The 27,802-nt window shown below is 39.8% G+C and overlaps 1 protein-coding gene across 1 annotated transcript; it reads right to left on the minus strand.

Moving 5' to 3' along the window:
- Window positions 1–2,641: 2,641 nt before the first annotated feature.
- RPGRIP1 (RPGR interacting protein 1) lies at window positions 2,642–27,802 on the minus strand. The gene is made up of 24 exons (XM_053475378.1): window positions 27,648–27,802; window positions 19,015–19,191; window positions 17,668–17,963; window positions 17,485–17,584; window positions 16,921–17,064; window positions 14,837–14,942; window positions 14,712–14,735; window positions 14,337–14,483; window positions 11,339–11,412; window positions 11,032–11,171; window positions 10,629–10,789; window positions 10,056–10,367; window positions 9,534–9,651; window positions 8,915–9,364; window positions 8,227–8,366; window positions 7,748–8,096; window positions 7,194–7,354; window positions 6,103–6,294; window positions 5,854–5,980; window positions 5,690–5,775; window positions 4,473–4,665; window positions 4,207–4,297; window positions 3,198–3,328; window positions 2,642–3,111 (listed from the first exon to the last, which is right to left on the minus strand). Exons 1-24 carry the CDS (start codon window positions 27,800–27,802, stop codon window positions 2,972–2,974), a joined length of 4,014 nt encoding a protein of 1,337 aa, XP_053331353.1. The 3' UTR covers window positions 2,642–2,971.

The raw sequence follows: 27,802 nt of genomic DNA on the forward strand, positions 1-27,802 counted from the left end.
TTGTGATCTTAAAAGTCCAGTTCTCCATGAATGACTCAGTCATTCCTGGTAGGATATAGTAGGCGATAACTCTGCCTTTCCAGTTAGGACAGAAAATTGTAAAACTCCCTCTTCTATGTAGGTAGGTGTGATCTCCTGAGAGGACTCTGTACCCTGCTATAGCCTTATGTGCAGCCCTGGTTGGGTCCTTGGGAGGGCCATACAACTACCAAGCGCTGGGTGCAGGATCTCTAGAGCCTTACAGCTCTTGGGCGGGCTGATTAGGTGCGGACTGCTGAAGATCTGTTTCTGCTCCACAGTAGCTGATGACTAGACCGCATCCCCATATTATGGCCTACCTGCCTGCTGCTCCTGCCTATCTTGCCAGGCCTCTCTCTGTTTCTGCAGGCCTCCTGGTGAGCCTTTACTATTGGCTGTGTCATCGCTATTGAGCTGCTGTACTCAGGTCCTCAGACAAACAAGTTACCTTAAAAGTAGAAGGGAAACATCTCGTCTAAGCATCCAACTTGTCAGAGTTGTGGAGATACTTTGACCCCAGTAGGAAGCTTTGTTCTGCTTGTTCTAAGCTAGTCGGTTACAGACTTAGAATTGGATGATGACCTACTTACATATCAGAACACCTATGTTCTCCATGAGGGCTTCATACCCTCATTAGATTAGCATTGGAATTAAGAGGGTAAGATTCTTCCAGTGCGCTATACTTTTGCAACCGCTTAATCTACAGAAGTGTGCCCGTGTAGATGAAACAACCAGGAGGTCAGCTTTTCCAGGCACTTTAAGCAGAACGGGCTGCAAGAGAGGTCTTGTGCGTGGCTGTTACTTTCTGTGGCTAGATCAGTCAGGATTTAGCTGCAGTAACTGCAGCATGAAGTGGTTGGAAGAGCCATAGAAGAGATTCATTGTATTGGCATAGGTTTCTTGCGGATGGGCAGTACCAGAATACATGACTTTTTTTGGCCTTCACCATCTTGTGCCTTTACCAAGCTCTTCTCTGCTATATTACAGGCTTACAAATTATTCATTTCCTGGATGTCTTTTTAATGGTTGAAGCATCCTTTCATATTCTCATATTCAGAACCTTTTCCACGAGTCCGTTGACGTTTTTGCCCTGGTACATATGCTTCGGTCTGCTGTAAGTGCTATTATTGTGAAGTGGAAGAGTGTTTAGGGGTGACAACAGTACAGGCGTTAGAGCAGGGTGGGCCAGTGCTGAAGCATGTAATGAATAGAAATCACCTGTCCTCTCATTAGAGAGAGCACTGCGTATCGCAAGATTCATGAAATAGGTTTCCATGGCTGAGCAGCGATACACATGTATCAGAGCCACTGGACTTTGGAGCAGTGGAAAATGTTCTGTAGAGTCATGCAACATACTTCAATATCAGGAAGTGTAAAGTTTTGGTAGAGGAGGGATAAGGGTCTAGGCAGGGGCACTAGGGGTTTTACTGGGGCTGATGCTGCGGCTAAAAGCTGCTTGCATACTGTGCAAGCAGTGAAGAAAATCTGCTGTTGGGGATGAGTGGGGGAAGGAGAAAGTGCTTGTGAGCATGCATGTAGGTTTCTGAGCATTTGTGTGTGTGCGCAAATATGTACACGTTAGTATGTGGGCGTGTGTGTTGGCGTGATTGTTCAAGTGTGTGTGTGTGCCACTGCGTATGTAAGGAACTGGGGGAGAGGCAAGGAAAATATGAAAGATGCCAAATATAATAATGAATAAGAGTAGAGATAGGGAGAAAGGAAAAAAATAAAAGGGAGGAGCTATGGGGACAAAGGGGAAAGAAAGAAAAGCGATTCAGAGAAAGAGGCGAGAGATGAGAAGTAGGAGGGATAAGAAGTGGGGAAGATAGCGAGAAGAGGGAATAGATAAGGAAAAAAAAAAGGTGAGGTAAAGAGAGGACGTGTGATAACAGAAGAGATGAAATGAATAGGAGATATGAAAGGGGACTCAAATGGAAAAACAGAGTGGAGATTTACATTAAGGGGAGAGAGAAAGGTAGAGAACAAAGACAAAAGGGAACTGATGGAAAGAAGAGAACGAGAAGGGGGATAAAGGGAAAGAAGAGAGCTAAAGAGCAATGGGAGGACTTCGATGAAGAGATAATGAGAAAGTGGATGATCGAGAGGAGACCATTGTGTGGAATCTGGGTGCTGGGCCAAGTCCTTATGTACATATAGAGTTAAAATTGATTGCATATTTCCATGAAGAAATCAGAATTTTGTTAATTTATAAATTTTCTACAAATATTTGTGCTTGTGTGTTTATATACGTGCAGTGTGCGCAGCAACCACTCCCACAGAGGACTCCACTGCGGTCCAATCTGCTGTGGGTTCTAGCCCCGGATCTTTTGGAAACCTAGCAACGCCTTTGGGGCTAGGGCTGTTTTTCAATGCAATTTGTGGCACTGTTTTGGGAAAGGCCCTTTTCTGTTTCAGCACGTTCCCCTGTGCACCATGCAAGGTCCATAAAGACATGGTTTGACGAGTTTAGTGGCCTGCACAGAGCCCTGACCCCATCGAGCACCTGCTTCTGCAGCTAGTGGCATCATTAGAACCATTGTCCTGAGTAATGTTCAAAATTATTTCTGGGAGGGTCTTTTGTCGTGTAAAGTTTGCCAAATATTTACACAATAAGCTGCTGCCATATATAAAAAGATTTTGTTGTATAAATACATTTATTTGCTTACATACTAGAGATCGTATAGAATATTTTGGTCATGTGGAACCAAACCTTTATGCTGTCATGATCATGAGACAAAAGGAATACACATTTTGGGGTTTATCACCCAAACCCTTCACCCCGAGAAACTTGCTGGAGTTGACCTTTTATAATAAGTGAAGTGAGAGAGTTAAACACTCTCCTGCCAACTCTCCCTTTGGTGAATAAACCCTTCATACCTAAGCACCAGAATATATGCTTTCTCAGACGTATCCCTATGCCTTTTGGTTTGCTTCAATATAACTAATGAAAAAGTCAGTGTCTGTTAAGGGATGAAGACAATGAAGAATGAAGCTTTGTTCTCTTCTCTCTGTATACTGTCCTAGCAGCATCTTTTGCTTCTATTGCAACTCGAAGTGCTCCAATTACTTGACTTTGATCCATCACATCCACAACTGTAGAAAATACATTTCAGCAATCAGTACCATGGACAACAATGTGTGATACGTTTTCAGATTAGCAAACTTTTTCCTTTACTCACTCTGCAGGGTTTCTTCCACAATGTCCACAGATCTCATCATCAAGAACTGTAGGCCTAAGTAGGCATACCCCAAATTACGACATTCCTCCTGCTCCTCATTAATGGGGTCACTAACCACTGTGAACCTTAACCTTTAAGACAGCAATAAGAAAAAAAGCAGGCTTACTCATAAAATATAAATTTTGTTAGCAAAATGTAATGCCTTAATATATGTATATATAAATTAGTGTACAGTATATGCCTGTTATTAACATGACTTGCAATTTAATATATCTTCCTTTTCTTCTTCCATTTATTCTCTTATTCAATATAGCTCTTTTATATCTCTCTCCCTTTTCTCTTTCTACTCTACCCTTTATTCATCCACACGTGCTTACTTATCTCTCCTTTTCTTTACACTCACATTTTCCCTCCCTTTCTACTCTACCCTTTATTTATCCACACGTGCTTACTTATCTCTCCTTCTCTTTACACTCACATTTTCCCTCCCTTTCGCTGGTCACTCTCCCCCTATCATTCACTCTCTATTATCTCTATTTTTCATTACTTTATCTCTCCTTCACTCTCTCTCTCTTTACTCCCCCTTTATCCTGTTTTTTTATTTTCCTTACCCCTACAACACTATGTATCAATTGAGATAAGGGTCTCTTCTGGGGCAGCTGGCCTGGGGGGCGAAATTCTTGAAACAGGACTAATCCATCTTGGTTTGGCCCACTTATGCAGTCATGAATGCAGTGAGGTCACATGACTCAATGTTAATGGTGTGGCCAGAACATGTCTTCCCTCCTCTGCTCTGTTAAAACGTAAGTAGTGAAAGTAATGCCCAGGTGCCGCAAGTAATATAAAGGCCAAGAGCAGTTAGGGCCTTCTTATTAATAGCTTATTTATTTTGTAGTATATCATAATTCAACACATTTTACATGATCTTTTTGATGTGGAGAATTTTTCTTTTTGATATAAATGATAATCATAAAAAGCCAGTAGTCTATATTTCAGAATCTCTACATACTTGTTTCTCTCTCCACAATCATCTGATCCCTCAAGGAGCATGTAGAGGAACTGTCTACGTTCAGCATATTCCACACCATCCAGGTGGATCACTGGGTGAATAAAAAAAATTACAATTCATTGGATTTCATATTTGTAAGGGGAATTTGTGAAGAATTATGCTGTTACATGTAAAAAAGAAAGCATTCCAATAATAATGCTCTACAAGTCTACAAAGGGAAATGAAGGGAAAAATAGCATAATAATACAAAAGAGATTTAAACAGACCTTTGCTGAAGTGGAAGTATATTTCTTCACCTCTACCGGGTTTCCGGAGTGACATAGGAGTCTCGGTTTCCTCTCGGGGCACACCGGGGAAGCAAAATTCAACAAAAACCCTTTGAACGCTCTCATCGGAAGCCACCTCTGAATATGGATCTAAGGTCAAAGAAGCTATCTCCACACGAATTCTTGAAGAAGGCTGTATTTCGGGAGAGAAAGATAAATCCCACGCTGCTCTTTCTACAATTGCCTAGGCAGTATATTATTTGTGAATGCTATTTATTGTGACATTACTAAGATATTTTATATTTGTTAAAAACGTTCATGTTGCAAATGGTTCTATTCAGTAACAACTGAATTTCTGTAGCCAGCCGAGTACAGTTTCAGAGAGCTTTAACTGAATGAAGCCATAGCTCAAGATTTTTTGTCACTAAAAGAACAGTAACATTTTAATAGGGCATTGCTATATGGCTTCATCATTGCTCTTCCAATGAAACACACTAAAATTACTACAAAAGAAATCACCTCCACCCTTACAAGTTATCAAGACCACCTTATACTGGAGAAGTACACCAAGTTCGTCAGTCTCTCCCCTAAATCCAGCTTGGTTTATCAGGCTGTACAGAGCATGCCCACCACCCCTCTTGTTTCAACTCTACACATCTGTAGACCACTGGAGTAAACTTGGGTTAGCAATTACACGTCAACCATGACGGACAGCGATGTGGGTTGTCCTTTCCAGTGATTCATTAGATAGCTACAAAGAATAAACACAAACTGCAAACCAAACTCATGGTCTATATTTTCTAGGGCTTATTAATAAAATGTGCATATGTAAAAGTTTAAAAAATTGTATTTTCACCATAGCAACCAAAAGTATACTCCAGGCAGCATGAACATTCAACTGCGGCATAAGAGCTGCAGTTTTGGAGATGTCTGGCCCAGTCATCTAGCCATCACAATTTGGCCCTTGTCAAAGTCACTCAGATCCTAACGCTTACCCATTTTTCCTGCTTCTAACACATCAACTTTGAGGACGAAATGTTCACTTGCTCCCACCTACTGACAGGTGCCCTGATAACAAGATTATCAGCGTTATGGCTGTTTGGTGTGTGTTAAATAGGATAATTAACGTGATTGTGGCAGAGCTGAACTAGTGTTTCAAAAATGAAATTAGATAATTGCAGGCAAATTCAACTGGTAACCATTTAATTTAAACTCACAGGTTTGCGTGGAAATTGTGGCTCAATAATGATGATGTCATCGCTTTCTGTGCTTTGTGAATCACTGTAATCGGTGGCCTGCTCACCTGAGTACAGAACATGAACATTCTTATCAGTCATATGAAATGATTTTACCTGTTACCAATCAAGTGATAGTGTCTTACCCCACTGCAGAGGTAGATGGGGTTCTTCTTTGCCTATGTTGGGATACAATGAGCTACTGTGCTCGACTTCATTGGGCTCCTCTTCCATCATGTGCTTTTTCAGTTCTTCAGGCTCCGGTGTGATTTCCTATCAACCGGAAAATGAATGTGTGTCAATGTATATTTCCTTCCCTTAACATTTACTTCTCAAGAGATTCCTTTGTTTATATTTCCACGTTAATAATGTCAATTAAATTGTTATTTACAAACCTCCACATCCATATCAAATTCCTCACTCTGATGCACCGCTACTAAGCCATTTGGTTTTTTCACCTGTCCATCATTGTTACTCTTCCCCCGTTTTCTGAAATGATGGTCCCACTGCAGGTTCTCTTCAACCTTTCGAGACTTGGGTGGTCTTGGCTTACCTAAATCAGTCTTTGAAAGATGTAAAGACTTACTCTGCAAAAAAAACGAACAAACAAAAACAGCCGTTTCTCATTGCTTGAACAGCATGCAAATATCCATTCTACCTCCTGGGTACATATCAGGCCTAGTTTGAGAGATTAATCTTCCTCAGCCAAATGCTGTCTGTGGTGCTCCAGATGTGAAACCTGTTATGTGGGTCTATGGTTGTAACAACAGTATTTGACAACTGGGCATCAGCTCCTTGCCCTCTGTGGTAACCTGCACTGGCCTTACACCCATGCTCACACACAAACATTTACACATGTACACCCGTGCTAACACACACATCAATGTTCACACATACACTTCCATGCACACACACACACACAAACATTTACACATACACACCCATGCTCACACACACTTGCGCATACACACCCATGCTCACATACACTTGCGCATATACACCCATGCTCACACACACTTGCGCATATACACCCATGCTCACACACTTGCGCATATACACCCATGCTCACACACTTGCATATATACACATCTGTGCTCACACACATTTGCTCATACACATCTGTGCACACACACATCTGTGCACACACACACAATGCACCCCCAAAGGGTCATGTGTACCTTTAACCTCCTAATAGGGCTGTTTCATTCATTTAGTACTCTCTCAATCAAAAAATGTTTTTTTCATTTTTTTTTATTGTTTATATGTTTCGTAAAGAGTTCAGATGTTGCATTTCTGTTACACGACTCTCATATAACTTGTATCAATTAACTGTAAAGCTTGCAGGTTTAATTTCTATTAAGCATGCAGGCGAGTTGGCAGTACTAAATATACCGATACAACAGAAGTTTCCTTCTGCATATCTGCCTATACTACAAACTACATTCACTGCACCTTTGGTTAATAAATCCACAGTGAGCGCCTTTACCTGTGAAAATGCTCCCTCCAGTGGCTTTTCAGGAGGTGTTTGACTATTAGTGACGGATTCCCAGAGGTACTTGCCAGGAGCCTGGTAGGGAAACTTCCATTCCAAACTGACCTGTGCTGACCCTGTACACTTTCCATTGGGATCCATCAGTGCAAAATCACCTGAGAAGTGAGGAAAAGAACATCTGTTAATGTAAATGAAAAGAAGAGACAGTCAATGGGGCTGGGATTAGCTAGAAAAACCTGCAAGGTTATGTGTTAATGGTTTCTGACTAGAAATGCAATGGGCTATTTGCTAAAAAGATTAAAAAAAAAATGTTTGTACAAGGCTAGTCATTTTTTTTCCATCTATTGCCACGTTATGATTTCTTTTTAATGACTAACCTGCTGATTTGTTTTTACAGCTCTAAAAATAAAAAAGTACACAAACAGTTAATAGCGCCTTATATTGATAAATAATGTTGTTTATATACCCATATGTCATCTATCTGTAAGTGTCCACTGCTTTCTGTAAGCTACATGCTGGATATAGGTTCATCATGCCTCTGTCCTCACCTTGAATGCTTTTTCCTTGTGCTAAAGCCAACAAAGGCACCTCTACTTTCCCTAAGTACCCTCCAGGTTGTGTCTCCTCATCATCAAACACATAAACATATAGGCGTTCCTTCAAGAGATATCGCTCCAGGTCAGTGGTGAGATGCAAAGGATAGAAGGCTTCATCCCCAAACTGGGGGTTACTACTGCAGGGTATAATTGAAGTGGTGTGGTCTTTATGATGATAGAATTGGTAAACTGCATAAGGACTGGGTTGATAACCAATGCGTCCTCCCCACAGCCTTTTACAGCCCCAGATCCGAATGATCAGCACGTTCTGAGGCCCATCAGTGGCCGTTGATAGTATGGTCTGGAATATAAACCATTATAACAGGCAAATTATTTTCGTCATTTTTGTGACTATAAGAAGCCAACGATTCAAGTGCTGCACTTGTTTCATATGCCGATATGTTATTATATTCTAGTCACTCTGCTCTCACCTTGGGCATGGCCCCTCGTTTGTGTGTTGAAAGGTAGCTGATGGCTTTGTTTCTCTGCTTCTGTAAATGTTGAGTCTGGGAGAGAGGTCCGTGTAGATGCAGCCAATAATCCAATTCCCCAATGATTTCCCCACTGGTATCTGAAAGTAAGTGTTGCCGTCACAATGCTACATTGATATCAGGCTGCTTTATTAGAGACATTAATGTGTGTGTTTTTATGGAGTGGTAAAACACAAATGTATGGTTTACACTGCCCAACAAACCCGAAACATTTAATAACGTCAATCTAGTTTTTTTTACATTCTATCATACAGCCAGCAAATGTAATAATAATAAAAAAGCATCTTTTCATTTTAGTAAATACAATTAATATTTATGCATTGAAAAGATAACTCAAAGAAATTTCAGTAAACCTTCTTCAGATGTAGGAAAGCACCTTACACAAGCTTCTTTGTATTATTTTCTCCTTATATAATCCAATCAACTTGTTGTAACACAAAACAAGAGGTATCTATTGACTCGTTTTCAAACAACAAAGAATAAACCAAATGGAAAAAACTGCTTCTAAAGATTGATAAAGGAACACCGTTGACGAAATAAGACAGTCTTGGGTTTCGGGGGAAAGATGCAGTACGGTAGCATAGTAAAGCTATGGCTTATTTGTTTAGCATAAATACTGATATGTTACCTGTAAGGATGGTGGTTCTGTATACTCTGTCTCTGCTTTGCAGCGTTGCTTCAAGACTTATTCGGGCCCTTGCCAGTTCACAATGTTCACCCCCAATGACTTGATATAGTTCAACTGTTAAAGTCCCCACCCTGAGATAGTGCAAGAAGTCACCAATAGGAATGACCGCATAACTAGAGGTGAAGTTATATTGAGGCTGTGCGCCATTCACAACGGGTGTAGCATGTGTCTCAAAGTCATAGAAAGAGTAGATGCAGAAGGTGACTGGCTCTGGATCACAAACTCTTCTCAGACCGTGTGGTGAGAAACAGATGCCCCCAATGTGAATCTCAAAAAGAGTCTCCCCTCTGTGTAGGACTGGAGTAAAGGAAATATCCTCATCAGAAGAAGGGGACTCCTTTGTGATTGCTCGGGGGGGATAGGTCCCATATGCAATGTCCTTGAGCTGAGCTGTAAGGAAGTAGAATATAAAGACAAGAAAACATTTTTTGTATTTAGAGCCAGCGACAAAGTGAGCACCATAAAACGATTGTACAGCTGTGCCGGAAAGTGTTCAGTTTTTAATAAAAGCTTACATCTACATATATTTTGACACAATGTCCATAATCTTGGATATTACCCTCCAGCTTCTGGATCTTGGATTCACGCTGCAGCAGCCTGGCTTTATAGACTTGTTCTGTCTCCTCTTTCTCTCTGCTTCCATTTTCAGCTCTAAGTCTCAGTGTCTGAAGCTCCTCCTAAAAGGCATGGTCATGAAAATGTATATGTCATGAAACAAGAACTAAAGTAAGGCTGGGCCAGTAACTTGCTCTAAATTTCTAAAACTGATAACAGCAAAAACTCTCCCCTCGCCCTCGTTATACCCCTTATGCATTTTTTTTATATTACGTATTTTGACAGGTAAACATTTTAGGACAAGACATCCTCATGAAAACATCTCTCATATTAAAAAGGCAGAGCTGAGGCGGACAGTTTTGGATAGTTTAAAGAATAGTAGATATTTCGTACAGTTATAATTAGATTATCAAAGTTAGTTTCCTAAGCCTTTATACCATTCCCTTTAAAAATTAAATAATATAGTCTAGTTAGGCCTGTGGACCTGGCTGTGTCACTCTTGACATGTTCTCCTCACTTAAAGTACCTGATAATCATTATTGATTTTGTGTTGTAACAATAGCATTTCTCGAGTCTTGTCTAATTCAAGGATAGTCTCAGCATGTGCTGCATCCATTCTGTGAATCTTCCTTAACATTTCCTTCTCCTCCTCTTCTCTCCTGTTTTTTTCTTCTTTCTCTGTTCCATTGTCCATGGTCTCTTTATGCCTGGTGTCCTCTACCTTTCTAGTTTGATCTACATTCTTCTCAATTTCCCAGGTCCTTCCTGTTTCTTCATCCCCTCTCTTCTCCGGTTTATTCATTTCTGTCAGCTTTACATAGTTTGCCTTTTCAGGAGTCTGCAAAAAAGAACAAAATAATTAATATCATTAGAAATGCTGATTGGTGTTTTACTGTACAAAAATAAACACCTAGAGAAACATATTATGGATTAATGGATTGTACTTTGCTTATTGTGTAATGCTGCCATGTTTCCCATGAAGGACACTTCAAAAGTACTTATTAAAGTTCTTTTCAACTGAGTTACTTCACTGTAAAGCATTCATGTTTAAAGGGACAATGACATTTCTCACTGTAGAGTTTGAACAACTCTTGCCCACCGCCATTCTGTGAGATGTCTCTTCTTTGTTCTGGTGATCTCTTGTAGCTCTTGAAGATAAAATGGATGACACTTTCTCCTCTAGCCTGTGGACTTCATCAATCTTCTCTAAGAGTTGGATCTGCAGTTGAGATACCTCCCGCTTTAGTTGTTCATTTAGTTCTGAAAAAAAACAGCAACATGACGACTTGTACAGCTGTACAACTCTTTGTGACATATTTGATATCCCTTGTTCACTGAGCAATACGACAGCTTTATGTGGGTTATGTTATCCAAGCACCATGACTGTGAAAGGCAATGGCTATAGTTGCTGCTCTGTCTCTGAAAGAAACAATGGTATCAATGGTCCTGCTAGAAATCAATACTACAATATGCACCTGTGGGTGGCATTTGGATTCATGTACCTCTCTCATGCAAGACCCGTTCTTTGTTGTGCATGTGCTCAGACATAATTGTGCGGTTTTGGTTATCCAAGTCAGAAATCTGATTCCTTAATTCCTTTTCTGTCTCCTGCCAAGACGTATGGCAATCAGAGTCCAGAGTACTGCAAAACAGACATGAGAGGGCAGACATATTATCTCAAAAGGAGGACAACAAAGAAAACAGATACAAAAAAAATATATTTAGGAAAACGTAAATGGAAAGTGCTTTATATACATCAAAGATGACATTTGGAATGAATATTTTCAGGGACCCACAGTATTATTTTACCTTTTGAGTAGGTTTTCATAATGCTGTTTGATAAGTTCTTTCTCTTTTTCAACATCACCAACCCTCTCTTGGAACTGAAACAGAATGACAATGTTGTTTCTTAAGAACATATCAGGGACATGGAGGCTTATTTTATCTCTGGCATTTGCATACAGGCTTAAATTTATGTAAAACTGTTTTTTTCAAGTCTATATCATAAGACCTTACCCACAAAGTACCTGAGTCTTAAATGGCATATAAAAGAAAGAAATCATACATCAGCTTCTATATAAATTACAAACTCCAAAACTTCAAAGTATGTAGAAAAATGGTTTAAATTGGTATTTAATTTGGGCACAAAGATGTTGGGTTGAGGCACAAAGATGGTGCAGGCAAATTGGTTGGGGTGCAAAGATAGCACAGACAAGGTTTTGGGGCACAATGAGGACAAAGGCAAGGTGTTGGGGAACAAATATGGCACAGACAAGTCGTTTGGGAGTACTGACAAGCCATCTCAGCCCAATGATGGCACAGACAAGTAGACTTGTGCATTTGTATTCAGGCAAACATGAAAACGAACACGGAGGCTGCGATTTCATTGTTCAGCCAAAAATACCGAACATACAAACATACGAACATGGTGGCGGCAAAAACTATACAAAGACGAAGACACACAACACAAAGAATCTTCGTGTTTGTCTTTGTTTACTAATCTCCCTGGTCTTTTCCCCATACAGCCTACCTTATCTACGCAGCATCGCAGGGGTTAACGAGAGGTTTGCCGTCAGGAGTTAAAGGGCCGTGCGAATTACTCTATTGGTCGCCTGCAGGGGCCTCCTCTGGCATCAACTAATTTCGTACGGACCTTTAACTCTTAAACTGGGGAGACCAGTGGTCTCGCCCGGCCAAGTTGCGGCACCAAGATTTTAAAAGTCTGTACAAGCAACTATATTGGTCGCCAGCAGGGGGCTTGTGTGCCATCAACCAATGAAGTGCAGGTGCGACCAAAAGAGTTGCTCGTACGGACATTTAAAATCCTGGCGCCAAAGCTGTTGCGTAGTGCGTACCGCGTTAACCCCGTATTAACCCCTTCTACAAAAAACGGCAAAAAACGAAGAAAAAAACAAACACAAAGAACGTACACAAATATTCACCCAAACTGGACACAGGAATGGGCGAATATTCATGGAATATGAAGATCTTTTTCCCAGACAAAGACTGTCATTTGGGGACAAAGACGTTGTCAAAGTGTCAAAGGAGACTAGCGACGCCTCTATCAGTGAGAGCTAGGGTGACTACATTATATATATATATATATATATATATATATATATATATATATACATATACACATATACACATACTACATACACACTGATATGCACACACCGTCACATACACATAAAATACATTTTATATTATAGAAATTATTAGCCTTGGGAACCTTGCTGATTTCAGATTTAATAATATATTTATAATATACATACAGTCATTACCATACATAATCCATGTCAGGCAATAACCCCCTTATTACCAGACATGAGCAGTCTCAGACAATTAACTCCCTCTATTATTAAACATTACGCATACAGTCACACAAACAGAAAAACACAGTCACATACATACACGTATCACACATTCATTGGATTCCTTAGCTGGTGCGGGTTGTAGCCTACACTAAGCTCCGTGTGGCAGGACTCAGCCAATCAGGAGAAGCTTCTTAAAGCTCAGCCAATCAGGAGAGTTGAGATGTCTCTGATTGGTTGAGACCTCCTTGACCCTAGTGAAGGCTTCTTACTCCAGCCCCCTCTAATTAGTGGTCCAGTGCACTTTTTTTTTTTTTTGTTAATGGAGAGCGACAGCTGTAATGGTTGTACCCCCCTGATGGTGGCCCTGCATATGAGGGCACTATGTAAACATATGTATGTTTAACAATAACTAATCAGCCCTTTGGCTGCTTTTATAAATAAGTGAAATGCATCAAATTTAGGCTTTAAGAAACACTAGGAACTCTTTGAGGCAAGGGAGGAGCATACTAGCCTGCCCAAAGAGTTGGCGGGATCAGGAATATATATTATTTATATCTTAAGTATCCAGATCAAGAAACTGCAGATTTACTATATGAAGGTTTTAGGTTTGGTTTTTAAGTTGTTTGCAGATGAATACTCTGAACTATGAATGTTTGCAGATGAATACTCTGAACTATGAATGTTTGCAGATGAATACTCTGGTAAGGATCATTCCTGTGCCCAGTTTGCAGAATCAGATTGCGTAAATGCGTTGTCCGGATGGAATTGGGAGCAGTTCCTGATCATTTAGCGTAGATGTTGTGGCGGAGTTAAGTGTGAATTTGAAAAAGGGAGATCGGTCGCCTACATTGAAATGTGGATGGTTTGCTTTAAATTGAATGGTGGGTCAGGATTTAACTAAATATTTTTTTGGTATCTTAAGCATTAAAGGGCTAGAAAAAATGCACCAGTGAGTTGATCTGGGGGGTGAATGATAGGTATGAGTCAAAAGTGACCTCAAGACAGTAAATAAGGTTTCAAAGTAGAGATTCAAGGGGTTGTGACAGGGACACCTCATAGTGAAAGAAACAAATGGTTAGATGTGAGGTTATGGTCAATAACCATAACTGATGGTTTCAGTTGTTCAATGCATTAATGTTTAATAAAAAAAAGTTGCAGCATTAAAGAAACAACTGCTGCAGACAATTCTTAATCCGTATTAGTGTCACACGTTTTATTTATGTTATGTCACAATTATTTACATGTTGTAAATGGGGTAATAAAAATCTGCATTTATGGACAATGCAAGGGTTATGTAAAAAATTTCACAAATTATGGTATACTTTGGAACTTTATCAAATTTGGCTCAAATTAAGATTCTATGTTACTGCCTGTCTGCTCCAACCTTCATTTCTATTAGGTATTTAGGCTTGCATTGGACTACATTTGTATTCTGAGAACCTACCTCCCTACTCCCTTGCATATTGACTCATGGATGATCTAGATCTCACCTCCAACAGTGACTTTTGTAGGTTGAGCACACTTTGCTTTTCTAATTCCAAGGCCACTACCTTGGCCCGTTCTTCTTTCAGTTGTGAGCTGAGGTCCTCTAACTGAGTCAAGACAGCCTTGTTGCTCAGTATCAGAGATTTTTGCTTCTACAAGAGAACAAAATAAATATGGTTGATTATTTGTGTCCAAGTAAAAGACAGCTTGCTGCTGTGGCCTACATGGAAATGTCTTTTTTTGATTGTCTGCTACGTAAATCAAGTAAAAGAGGATTTGCGATTTGCCTAAGGCTAATATCACACACTACAAACACACTGAGATCTCTAATTAGAATGGGTGGGTCACTTTAAGTCTGCTATTTAGTAGGACACACTTACCTCTTCTAGTTCAGTTTCATAAGACTGAAAAAAAAGCACAATATTAATACCAGAGCTAGATTACTCATTGTAAGCATTAAATGGTAACTTGTAACTGAGGAATAACTTTTAGTACACATTTTTACCTCTTTAAGTTGTTGAAATTGTTCCCTGAGGGCACATAGACTTGCATTTTTCTCCCTCAGCTCCTTCTGCAAACGGATCTGTATCACATTCTCCCGGAGGACAGCTCTAGGGGTTAAAACAATTTTGAAACAAATGAACAAAAAAAAAAAATTAATTGCGGAATAAAAACAAGACCAAAAAGACTGATTACATCTGTTACTGTCTACAAGATTTAAAGTACAAGGCTTTAAGTAAACACATGTCTGCTATAATAAGGGTGGTTGAGTTTGGAAGGAATTGCTTATTTATATGTCAACTGTGGCTAATAGTTTTAATGATTAAGGTTTGGTCATACTACAACTTCTACCAAGAAGTTCTGGTTCACCCATAGCAGATGCAATAGCTGGTGATTTTACTGTGGAGTGATACTGTTACTACTTCGAAAACAGGGGATGTAGAAGTGGAGACATTCATTCTGCCAAACGAGCTTACAAAGAGGTATTTTTGGATATATTTTACAAGGGGTAAAAGTGCAATTGTTAGGGATGGACCAGCCACATTAGTATAAGTATTGCAGGAAATGGACTAGGAAAGGGAAGCTACGGGATATGGGCTTAAAGACTTTAACTCTTTAGTTCATAGGCGTCCTTAAAGAAGCCGGTCTGGAGGAATTTCTTGAAGATCGGAAGGGAAGGGGAAAGACACATATGGACAATCTTTGAGAAATCTTGTAGGTGTGCATGAGAGCTAGAATTCAGAGCAGTGGACAGGCAGACATCGTGATGAGCAGAGAGACCAATTAGGAGTGTATTTAGAGATGAGTGAGGAGATGTAAGTGAGGAAACCGTTATGATGAGATTAGTAAGAGTCAAGATTTTGAAATTAATTCTGAAGTGCATAGGCAGCTAGTGAAGAGACTGACAGAGAGGACAAGGGTTAGTAAAGCGATGGAGAAGGAAGAAATGTCTGGCAGCAGTGTTCATGGTGGATTGTAGAGGGGCCAGATGGGTATGAAAGAGATCAGCTGAGACAGGGTTAAAATAGTTAAGATGGGAGATAATGAGGACATAGACAAGAGCCATAGTGGCATCTTGAGTTAGAAAGGGACAGATGCGGGCAATGTCTTTAAGACGGAGACGGCAGATAGGAGGTGAATGAGAGATCTGAATCAAGGGTGACACCAAGACAGTGAGCATGAAGGGGCAGGGAGATGATTGCACCATTGACATTGAGGGATACTATTGAGGAAATGTTAGCATTGAAGGGTAGGAAGTTTCATTTTGGAGAGATCGCGTTTTAGGAGGCAGGTATTTACACAATCGAAAACCGATGAAGAAAGATCAGGAGATGATAAGTAGATCTCTGTGTCATCAGCATACAGGTGTCATTGAAAGCCAAAGGTTGATATTAATTTGCCAAGATAGGAAGTGTAAACAGAGAACAGAAGGGGTCCAAAGAGCCTTGTGGTACGGCGACTGAGAGAGGAGGTGTAGGGGAAGTGTTACTGGAGAAGGAGATGCTGAAGGTGCGATCAGAAAGGTAAGATGTGAACCAGGAGAGAGCAGTGTCACGGAGACCAAGATTGTGAACAGAGTATTGTCCCCAGTATCAAAAGCAGCAGAAACGTCCAGTAGGAACAGCATAGAGTATTGGTCCTTGGGTTTGGCAGAGAGTAGGTCATTAGTAACTTTAGTAAGGGCAGTGTGTTCCTCGGAATGGAATTCCTATAGAATGGTCTTTCAGTGTCCTAATATGTCTCCCCTTTGTGGTCACCTCATATTTAAAACTGCAACCTCCTGCACATACCTTTTAGTGAGAAAACTCCCTTTTTAAATTAGAAAACATGGAATTTCAGAATTCCACTTTTTGTTCCCTCTTATACTTCCTAAAACCTCTAAGCTAAATACATTATCACAAAAAATCTATGTTTATTAAGAGCATTAAATGATATGTTGTTATTTTTGTTTTGTTTTTTTGCTTTATTTAAAAATGTGTTAAATTATATTGCACTGTATTGATTGTTTCTTGTTTTATACTATTTTAAAATAGAGTAGGCGGCATGAGATAATCTACAGGGTTCACGCAGCCTACACACATGGCTCACCTGTGATCTTCAGCCTGCTGCATTTGCTGAAGAGAGTGCAGCACCTCTAGACTCATATACTTGTGCCTCGCAGTCTCTGTGTTCTTCAACAACATGGCGGATCTCTCATCAACTTTGTGGTTTTGACTTTCAACAACGTGGAATCTTGATAAACAAGATACAACTCCAAAATGTAATTGTTCATAATGGTTGCTTGGAGTAATTAAAGAGTGACACTCCCAATTGTATCTACTGGGATAGTGGCTGATTAAATAAAGGCAGATGGAGATTATCAATTAGGCACACTAGGCCCATGCGTACGGACACCAGTGCTCTGGGAGACCTGCTGCTCTAGTGAAAAAACTGCAACAGGCTATTGTAGTCAGGAGCTGGGCACTCAGATGGGTCACATTATGTGATCCTGCAGTACAACTGCAGCAGCTCTCACATCAGGGGAGCAGAATTGAAGTCACACATTTCAGAAGTAAGGAGATGTTTGTGACTGTCTATGTATGTATCTGTGTGTGCGCATGCATCTAGAGGGTCCAAATGAAAAATTGACTAAAGATCTAACATCTTACTTACAGCTGGTCAATCTCTGCTCTGGCTTCATCACTGAGGGCATCTCCATAACTTTCAATAGATACGTGTGGGATGCTTTTTTCGAGTCCTTGCACCCGTAGACCTGGAATCGTAATCCGGATATTGTCTCATGTAACATTTCATTTTCTACCTACAGGCTGTGAAACTATAAACTATTTGTCTCACCTCTCTTTGTCTTTTCTGGCAGAGCTGTATTTCTCCTAACACCAGAGTTGATTCTTGCTGTTACTGTGCTGTAAGGACAGTGTCGGCATACTTCTTGGATCTGTAGGCGCTGCTTGTATGTAGTCAATCGATTTCTTAAGGATTCATTTCGGCGCTCCAGGTCTCTCACACGGTCCTGCAGATCTTCAATTGTCTCTTCTGCCTCTAAATCTCTTCCATCTCTCCTTGAACTCACTGTTTTACTTTCCCCTGTCTGTCCAAGTTCTGAAGTCAAACGTAGCAATTTGGTGGCCATTCTATGAAAGAAAATGATACCTTCAATTAATGTTGGTAATTACACATGGTTATAATGCCCAGATAATAACCTAAGAGGGTGTGTATGCACAGAGGTTAGTTATCACCTCAGGTGTTCCCTGAACATAGGTGAACGTAGGTGAACATAGAATTTGCTCTGTAGCACATGCTTAATGAACCTAGAGGGGGTCCCCAGCTTCTAAAAGCTGCTTCCTTTTTCTTAATGGGTTCTTGGAGTTTAGCTGCAGATCATTGCTGTGAAATCTTACTCAATAATGCTAAAACAGGAACTTCATGTTACTAATTCTCACATTCAAGCTGAAGCTGAGTTGAAATTCTGAGTAGCTAAAAATGAGGTTTATATTTTATAATAGTGTTGTGTGGTCAACTTGATAAAGACCTCATCGTGAGGTCGAAACGTTGTTGTCCGTTTCCTTCAATAAATCTGCCTGATGGAACCCTTGAGTGCCTGGAGCCTTTTTCTATTTATATTTTATAATAGAACATTCTTTTCCAATGTATTGCAAGGCATCATTACAGTAAGAACAGCTATAACAATTAATAAATTGATTAATTATTAGAAAATCAGACAAAGGTAATTTTGCAGTATGAAGCTATCAAAACAATTGCATAATCATTTAGATGATAAAGAAATTACAAAATTACACAGACAATGCATCATTAATTATTTTAAGTAATTGCAAACCAAAAGTACATAGAAGCCTTTCTTATTTGCTTCTTTTTCAAATGTTCTGTATTTTTGCTTCAACAACATAGCTGGGCTACAAAACCAATAAAGGGAACTGTGCACATTCATTATAAAGAAAGGATGGAAAAGTATTTTTTTTTACACTACAAAACGGTTTCTTAATATATAGAAATAGATATATGGCCAATGCAAATGGCAAAAAAAAGCAAGGGGTAATTTATTTAGATTTGAATATAGAAATGTTCCCCTAAACCAGTGAAAATAATATACAGTGATACAGCTGGTTATAAGGAAATCATTAGTTACTAGAGAAGTGGTCTTTGTAGGGAGCAGTCTTTTGTTACCTCTTGATTTTGTCTTCTTGCTTTCTGGCATAGTCCTTGAGCAGTAGGTTCTCCTCATGGAGGTGTAGAAATTTGTCTTCTAGCTCTTCCCTGCTGATTAATGACACTCGTCTGCGAACCCTTAAATCCTTTTCTAAAATACAAAACATATATTGCGGGTCCTGCCATTCAAGAAATCTGGTGAGAATGTGCAACTAACCTTCTCAGCTATACACTAGGCATGCACATTTGGGTTTGTACAAACTTTATTTTTGTGTGTTTGTACTAATCTGTGATAACGAGGAGGGTCCCCAACGAAACAAATGAAAATGAACAGCAAAATCTTTATAAGATTTGTTCATTAGTTGCCAGAGTGTGAGTGTGTGTGTGTGACAGCAAACCCATGCCACCCGGCAACAGCTGCCAAAGCAAAGGGGCATGATGAGGCCTCAGCCTTCTTTAAGACTGGGACTGGTTCCTATAGACAGGTGGGGCAGGGGCATTCACTGTACCAGCCTACCCTATAACACTTTAGGGCTTTGTATTGAAGGGACATGCAAAAGCAGTAGTCAAACTGACACGACAGTTGGAGGTGCTTCCTTCTACATTATTGAGGGAGAGCCCTTCAGGCAGCTACTAGAGGCCATTACTCCCTTCTACCGCCTCCCTTGTCACACTACTTTCAGCAGGACTTTGGTGCCTTTCAGTTACATTTCTTGTGTCTCATTGTTGGACAAGCTTTCCAAGCCAGCTGGACAAACCACCCACATCACCACTGACATTTGGAGCACCACTGTAGCTTGTATAGACAGACAGGATAACTGGAGGTTCTGTACTGAGGCAGAAGGGTTATAGATCCTTTCTACTCCATGCTGAGGCTATCTTTGAGCAGGACACATCAGCACACATTTTGACAGCTCTTAGGAAGATGCAGTGGATTGGACCACGGGCAGGCACAACATGGGATTGGTGGTGACTGATGGGGCAGCAAACATGGTGAAATCAACTACATTTACATGCACTTACATGCACTTTTACATGGAGATTGAAATGCTGATCAGAAGGAGCTGTAGAGGAGCTGTCCAGTCACATGCATGCTATTATGGACACCTCAAGGAATAAGAACAAGTTTCCCCTTAAAAATAATTTTAAAACTTAAAGAGAGACATAACTGTCTGTAGGGCACGTGAGATGCAGCACAAAAGGGGCATACTAAGCGAAAGAGAGATGCAAAGTTGGAAATGGAAGTTCCCAACAGCAGTGGCAGTAGCGCCACCCTCCCAAGTGCTTGCACCCATGCAGAGCAAAAGCACTAGATCCACTGGAGCAGCAGCCATTTTGGCAGAGGCCCTTGATACTTTGGTGGGTACAACCAAGCTCCCCAAAGCCAGACTAGCATCTCTGAAATGGTTAAAGCCTAACTTAAAGAACTGTCACTACCTCCTACTACTGGCCCTTATTGGGTCCAGAAAGGGTTTTCTTTGTGGCAGACAATATCCTCAACCCCCCAGAGAATGCTTTCCCTGCACCTGGTGTAGCGGATGAGGCTTAAGCTGATTTCTTACTCTAGGGGATCAATTTTTTTAATTAGGGAAACTCACTTCTGTACCATTTGGCTGGATGTAAATGATATTTATTACAACATATGGACAAATATAGCATCTTACATTAAAATCTGGAATGCAGAGTTCACATAGAAAGAGTCCTCAAAATCACTCTAAAAACGAAAACGCTCCTTTCACCCTCCTTTGGGCTTCTATGAGAACTCTGCATTCCAGATTTTAATGTAGGATGCTATATTTGTCCATATGCTGTAATAAATACCATTTTTAACGCTTACCTTATCTCCTACTTTTTGCTCTGAGTGATAAGTCCTGGTCCGTTTAAAGGAATACAGCCACTGAAATCAGTGAGTGAGCATTATCTCAAATCATTGCAGCACTTTATTTGATTTAAACATATTGCACTATATATTTGTAGAATAAAGGTGTCATGTTTTAATCTTGTTTGCACATTGGTGTAGTAATAATAATAAGCCCACTACCCACTTGTTTATGTTTATAAGTTTTATCCTGTAATCTATGAACCATTTTAGTAGCCCTTCTCTGAACTTTCTCCAACGAATCTATATCCTTCTGGAGATACGGTCTCCAGTACTGTACACAATTCTCCAAGTGAGGTCTCACCAGTGATCTGTACAACGGCATGAGCTCTTCCCTCTTTCTACTGCTAACACCTCTCGCTACACAACCAAGCATTCTGCTAGCATTACCTGCTGCTCTACTACATTGTCTACCTTGCTCTGAAATAATTACCCCTAAATCCCTTTCCTCACATGTTGAGGTTAGGACTGTATCAAATTATCTATAATCTGCCCTTGGGTTTTTATGCTTTAGGTGCAATACTTTGCATTTATCCACATTAATTGCCAGTTGCCACGGCTCTGACCGTTTTTCCAGTTTACCTAAATTATTTGCCATTTGACTTATGCTTGTGCTCCGAATATACTCCATTGACTACAACCCTCTGTTGTATGTGCCATTGGCAAATACAAAATTGAGTCCGGATCTCTTCCTAAACCTTGAGATGCTGCTTCTGCAAGTGAATGGTGAGTCCAGAAGGGGCACAGACCATTTATTTCTGAACCAAAAAAGCCCTCTGAATTTCATCTAAACCGAACTGTCGGAAAACAAGTTCGTTGTCCAAAAACAAATGTGGCAAAAAAGATTTGCTTGCCGTGCAAGTCTACCATGCACCATGTAGCTGTACATATAGATCAAAGATTAAGCAAGAGACAGAATATTTCTTCTATTCGTCAATTTTCCACTACTGCTAATTGATTAGGTAATACTGTAAGTACCTGCATGTCATTCACTAAAAACTGTTTAAAAGAGACTGATCTAATTTCATAGCTTTGCTCCTGATGACATTTTAAACAGACATGAGAGGCAATACACAAAATTAAACACAATACTCTGTTATGCACATTAATGTAGAAATAATTAGAAGATGACAATTTACTAACATTTTGGTAAGCTGCCTAGTCACTAATAATACATTGGTGGGTATCTGCACAAATTGCCAATCATTAGTAAAAGGCATAGCGAAATTCACAACTGACATCAAATATGCCACAGATTTTTTTACCAATTTACTAAAATTGTATGTGTATGTTTCTGATTGGGGTAAGGTGGCTTTACTTTTGAAGATTAGCAAACTCAGTGGGTTTTGTCAGTAGTTATTAGGATGCCACCAATTTCTACCAATGTGGCCCAGTCAAGTAATTACAGACATTAATGGACATCAATTGATTTCTTCACCACTCTTGGCAAGACTCACAATTTAGTTTTCCATCGTGGTAAATTAAGTGAATCACCAAACATAATAGTATTAAAATTATCCTACAGAAAGTATACATAACAAATGGAATCTCTTAAGTAAACCTGTTCTAAGTGCCTGCAAAGTAACCCACTAAGTCTCAAATACTTAAAGGGGCCTACCTCATGGAAAGGAGAAGGAATAGGTATAGGAAAGAGAGACTTTAGAAATTAAAAGGAGCACAGAGAGTGAACTGAGGGTGGTTGCGGAAGAATGCAAACGCATCGCCCTGAAGGAAAGACTAAGACCCCTCTCACAAATACAGGCTGTAAACAGCCTTTTTACATATATATATATATATATATATATATATATATATATATATATATATATCCTCACTACATGGTTCAAATAGCTATTGTCTTTCACCTGTTTCTGGGCTACCGCTCCCATTACTCTAAGGTGAACTTATGGAACCTCTCCCACCTTTCATTTTGGGTGCTGTTCGAGTAACATGATGATGATGGGATCCTGATGCCAACTCTGAAAAATAAACATAATTACGATGAGGAAGCTCTGGGTACAACATAACATAATATTATATATAGTCTATAATAATATTTTAAAAGTTATATTATAACATAAATTATATAAATTAAATGATATATGTTAAACTAAGCTCTTGGTTCCATAATTACGGTAGTCTGTAGGGATGATCTGACTAACAAGTGGTGTCCAGGTTCCAATTCCATAATTGTAATACTTTCTTTCATTTCGGTAATTAACACCAATGCTTGTATGTCTCTAATATCTACCTGACTGGGGAATGAAACCGGACACACAGGATACAATATTTTTCACAATAGTGGCTGTATATTGCAATTGTTACAATATTCTCCAACTATTAGGGATAACTTAGCATCTCCCGTGATGCTCTGTTAGGATCTGCCTTTTTGCCACCCTGAACAACAAAAAGCATGAGCTACAAACATTAAACATTAGATCTGAAATACGAAAGAAGAAAAAACTAAAGATACAGTGCTGACATAAGATCTGAAATCTTAAACCATTGTTAAACCATTTCTTGATGTAGCAAAAGTGTACACGTGCTGTGAAAAAAAATATTTTGCAAAACATAAGCTCTGTTTGTCTAGTTTAGAGATCAATTGGTGGGCATAATAACTCCCGCTGAAATATTCTTATACCTTGAATGACTTTAACAACTGCTGGTTTGCAATCTGTGTCCTTTACAGGTAGGTCAGAGGAAGTCTCATCCATTAGTGACATCTTTACTCCAGTTACTGGTAGAGGTCCACAGCTAGATGAATACCTAAGAGAATAAGAAAATGCTTCTTCTGATGATCAGTGTATGAAAATGAAACCATTTTTTGGGATTAGGGGTTCCTACGCTATCAGCAATATCAGAAATGTAACAGAAACACGAGCCCACCTTGTTTACAATCCAATTTGTTCTGTTCACATTGTTTTTCCCCACTATGATTTATACCAAATCTTGTATTGATTTTTAGTTCCCCGTTCCTGACTCTCGCTTTACTCTCCCACTTACCTTTAGCAGCCTTTCATAGCTCTGCAGTGTCTCTTGCTGTGTCACTTCTCCTTGTGGATTAGGTTAGTGATAATCTCTGTCCCATCTGCTGGATAAAAGGGTTGGCCAATCAGTTGAGAGCATTACTCAGATAACTAAAGCTAATCTTTGTAGAGAAATCCTAACACAGAGAATAATTCATCCTCTGTGGAGAAGAAGAAAATAATTCAGTTTGTCATCAACAAATTAAGACTTGCTTTCTTGTTGGGCCCTACTGTAACGCACCACTGTCATTTGCCAGGAATGGCCCTGCTTTCACCTCCTGCATTTTAGTAAGAAAACCCTACAGTCCTACACTCACAGCACTCTCTATGAGGTGTTTCTTGGGTGTCTCTCTGGTCTTTGACATTCTGCCTTCAGACTTATGCTGAAATTGGACTATGTAGTAGATATATATTAAACTAGCCAGAAAACAGTTGATAATATTATACAATAAAATATTACACCAAAACATTGTACTCTACTCAATCAAACCAGGAACACATCCCATCTACACCCTTGCAAATGTTTTCCAACAAGTCATGCCACTGTTCGAGAGATCTGCATTTATGATACCAAACTTTTCCCTATGAAGCAATATGCTAGGATTCAGTTTGGGCGAGGACTACTGGCTGGGCATTTTTTGTGACCCATGTGCCAATTCAGAAGAAAAAATGTGTGGAATATGTTCACCTCCCTTTTACGTAGTATACTGCCTTCTGAGCCAAGATGTAGCTTGATGTCTCATCCTTAAGAATTATATTGACTCTTACAATTTCCTCGCACTACTCTCCTTGACAGGTGTGGATGCGTTACAAGTCAGTAATAATAAGAAGTAGGTTCTACTACCCCAACATGTCTCTTCATGGGACATCATGAAGTCAGAATACAGTTTACTTAATGTACACCATGGCACATTTATGGATTAACCTCTCAGGTCAAGCTTTTGATTGAAGATGCTTACATTTGTAACTTTATTACAGGATATTTTATCAAGAAACTGCGCAAAACCATTGAATATCTCATATCTAACTACTCTCCCAAATAGGAATAGGCAAATTATATATACAGTATATCAGTAAGTTTTAGTGAATAAACCCAAAAGGACACAGGAATCAGGAAACAAGTAATTGCTGGCTATGGGCCATGTAGTGAAATGTTCTCTACAACAGCGGCCCCCAACCTTTTTGGCACCAGGGACGGGTTTTGTGGAAGACGATTTTTGACGTCATATTCCGGCGCTCAGCATGAAATGCCGGCACCGCTACTGAGCTAGAGGCCTCGCGGAAGAGACTGAGGGGTGCCGAGTGGTTGCTGAAAACTTCATGAGTGACCCCTCTCCGCCCCTCTCTCTCCTATAAAGGATGGCATTTGAAGCCACCGGGACATGTGGTCACCCTATCGTGCGGCCCAGTTGCTTATAGGCCACGGACTGCTACCATTCCGTGGCCCGGTGGTTGGGGACACCTGCTCTACAAGACCAAATGTTGCCTACCTATACTGCTGTAAAACTGTAAAATTTTGTTTGCATTCTTTTTTTTCCATTTATGCAATTCTGCTTTTTCAGTGGGAAAATATGGTTGTGTATATTCTCATAAAAGGATGTGGTCTAGTAAAGTATCACGCACATCAAAATGACACTGAAGTAGACCGATTGAGAAGCACAGTAAACCACATCGACGAGAAGGTATGAGACTATGTCAACACTTTATTCCAACTATCTTTGAATTACATACATACTTACTAATTTGTATATATGTTTGTATATAGACACTGTTGATGTTTTTTTATTAATGTTAACGGAGGTTAAAAAATACTTTACAATTCATTCCTGCATACCTGCTATTAGGTTTTGCTTTTTTCCAATCTCTATTTGCCAACCAATAAACTGAAACTGCTCTGATTAGTTTTCCCAGGCTTTCTAACTCTTTCAAAACCGGTTCATTGAGGAGGAGAGATGGGGGTTGTGATTTACATTTACGGTATATAGCAGGCAAAAATTCATTACTAAAAATGCCTTAAATGTTGGTTACCCTCTTAATCCTTTCCCAACACCTTTACTAAGATGACAAGAAGGCTTGTGAAACTTTAAAACATATCATGTAGGGCAGCAACCATTTATGTGCTACCTTGCAGTATATAATTTCCATAAGTTCCCCCTGTTTAATGAGGTCATCACGTCACATTTAGGGTCTGTTGATTAATTTAGTGCCATTTTCAGTCTTCTAGAGCAATAAGGCTCAGGAACAATGTATTTCAACCAAACTGTGCGTTTTATTTACAATTGCACAAAAACACCCCAAAGCAAAATCATGGCCCTGGCTGACTAGCCCAACTAATCACTAACTTCCCTGCAATGCCCAGCTAAGCCAGGCACTGAAAACCTTCCCTAAACAGCGCACACAGGTCCAGGTAGGTAATACCACTCTTGGGTCAGGGATTCTTTTCAGCCTCCAGGGGATTTAATTGTCCAGCACCTGGACCTAATTCAAGCTTCATAGGAATCCTAGACGTGATCCTGCAGACATCTAGTCTCTTGCAAAATCTGGCATGGACTTTCTACTGGGAGGGGGAATGAAGCATTAGCCCACCATGCTCCACAATTGCTCCACCCCAGGGACCCATATGTATGATTTGTACAGCACCTGTGCACAAAAGCCAAACAAATCATTTCCCTGGGGCTTACAGTGTCACACACATTAAGGTAACGTAAAACCTCTTACAAACTGTTGTGGATGCAACCTCTTCCAATGTGGGGATTAATTGTTTAGCATAAATAATTATAATCACATTTTGGTATGTTTTGGACTTGCTCTAGCATGGGCCCTATGGTATGATGTGGGTAACACGAATATACTGATGCTCCAATTAGAGTAGGTTACATGAGATTGGTGTTTCAGCGCTACTTGATCCAGAGTAGATGATTAATGTAATACTATGAATGATGCTGACTGCACAGTTAATATTAATATCAACACTGTAGGATCTGCAAGCTCTTCTATAATTATAATATTGACATAATATATAATATTGTAGCATGTGAGATAACTGTTCAGTACACGTTTATACTTTTTACTATATTTTGCTCCAACAGGTTAAATGATTATATGAATACTCAAACACAATATTTTACAATACATATGCCCTTGGTGCTGCAAGCTGATGATATGTGATTTAATTAACGTTTGGATACCATGCTTCATCTGCATATGGTTATAGAGGTATTAAGAGTGATGGGAAATACACATAGAACAGTTATACATTCTTGCAGTTTTGCTGCAGTCTCATATTCTAATGTTGTCCTTTCCTTACCTTTTCACAGGCTTTTCTTGGTAAGATGTCACAAGAGGAAATGGGTCAACCTTCTAGCTACCTATTGTCAACACAGGCATCTTTGTTGTCAGATAATTTATCATCATGCAGCATTATCCCTAAGAAAGTTGTCATTGTCCTTTCGTGCCTATATCCTCTGGTCTGCCTATTGGGACTGACATTCAACATTCTTGTTCTGTGGGCAATGTGGCCACAAGTCAAAGACTCTCTAACCATCCCAAGTTATGTGGTCAGTGTTCTTTGTGCTGCACTTCTGGAAGCTGGGACCTTGCCCTTTGGCATGGCTTACATTCTTGACATCTTAACACTGGGACCCGTGTCATGCTCCATTGTTTATATCATCCCCACAATTTCACAGAGGATTGGGGCTATTTTTGTAGTCTGGATATTTGTGATACGGTATGTGGCAGTATCTCACCCATTGGTATATCGTAAGCTCAACTCAGGATGGGTCTGCAGATGGACCAGCATTTCTCTCTGGCTGATCATCATAGCCTTTGCAATGCTGGAACTGACTGTTTCTTCAAGTGATGTAAATCTTTGCTTCCCAGGATTTAACACAGTACGAGACAT

This window comes from Spea bombifrons, chromosome 1 (assembly GCF_027358695.1).
Source record: "Spea bombifrons isolate aSpeBom1 chromosome 1, aSpeBom1.2.pri, whole genome shotgun sequence".
NCBI lineage: Eukaryota > Metazoa > Chordata > Amphibia > Anura > Pelobatidae > Spea > Spea bombifrons.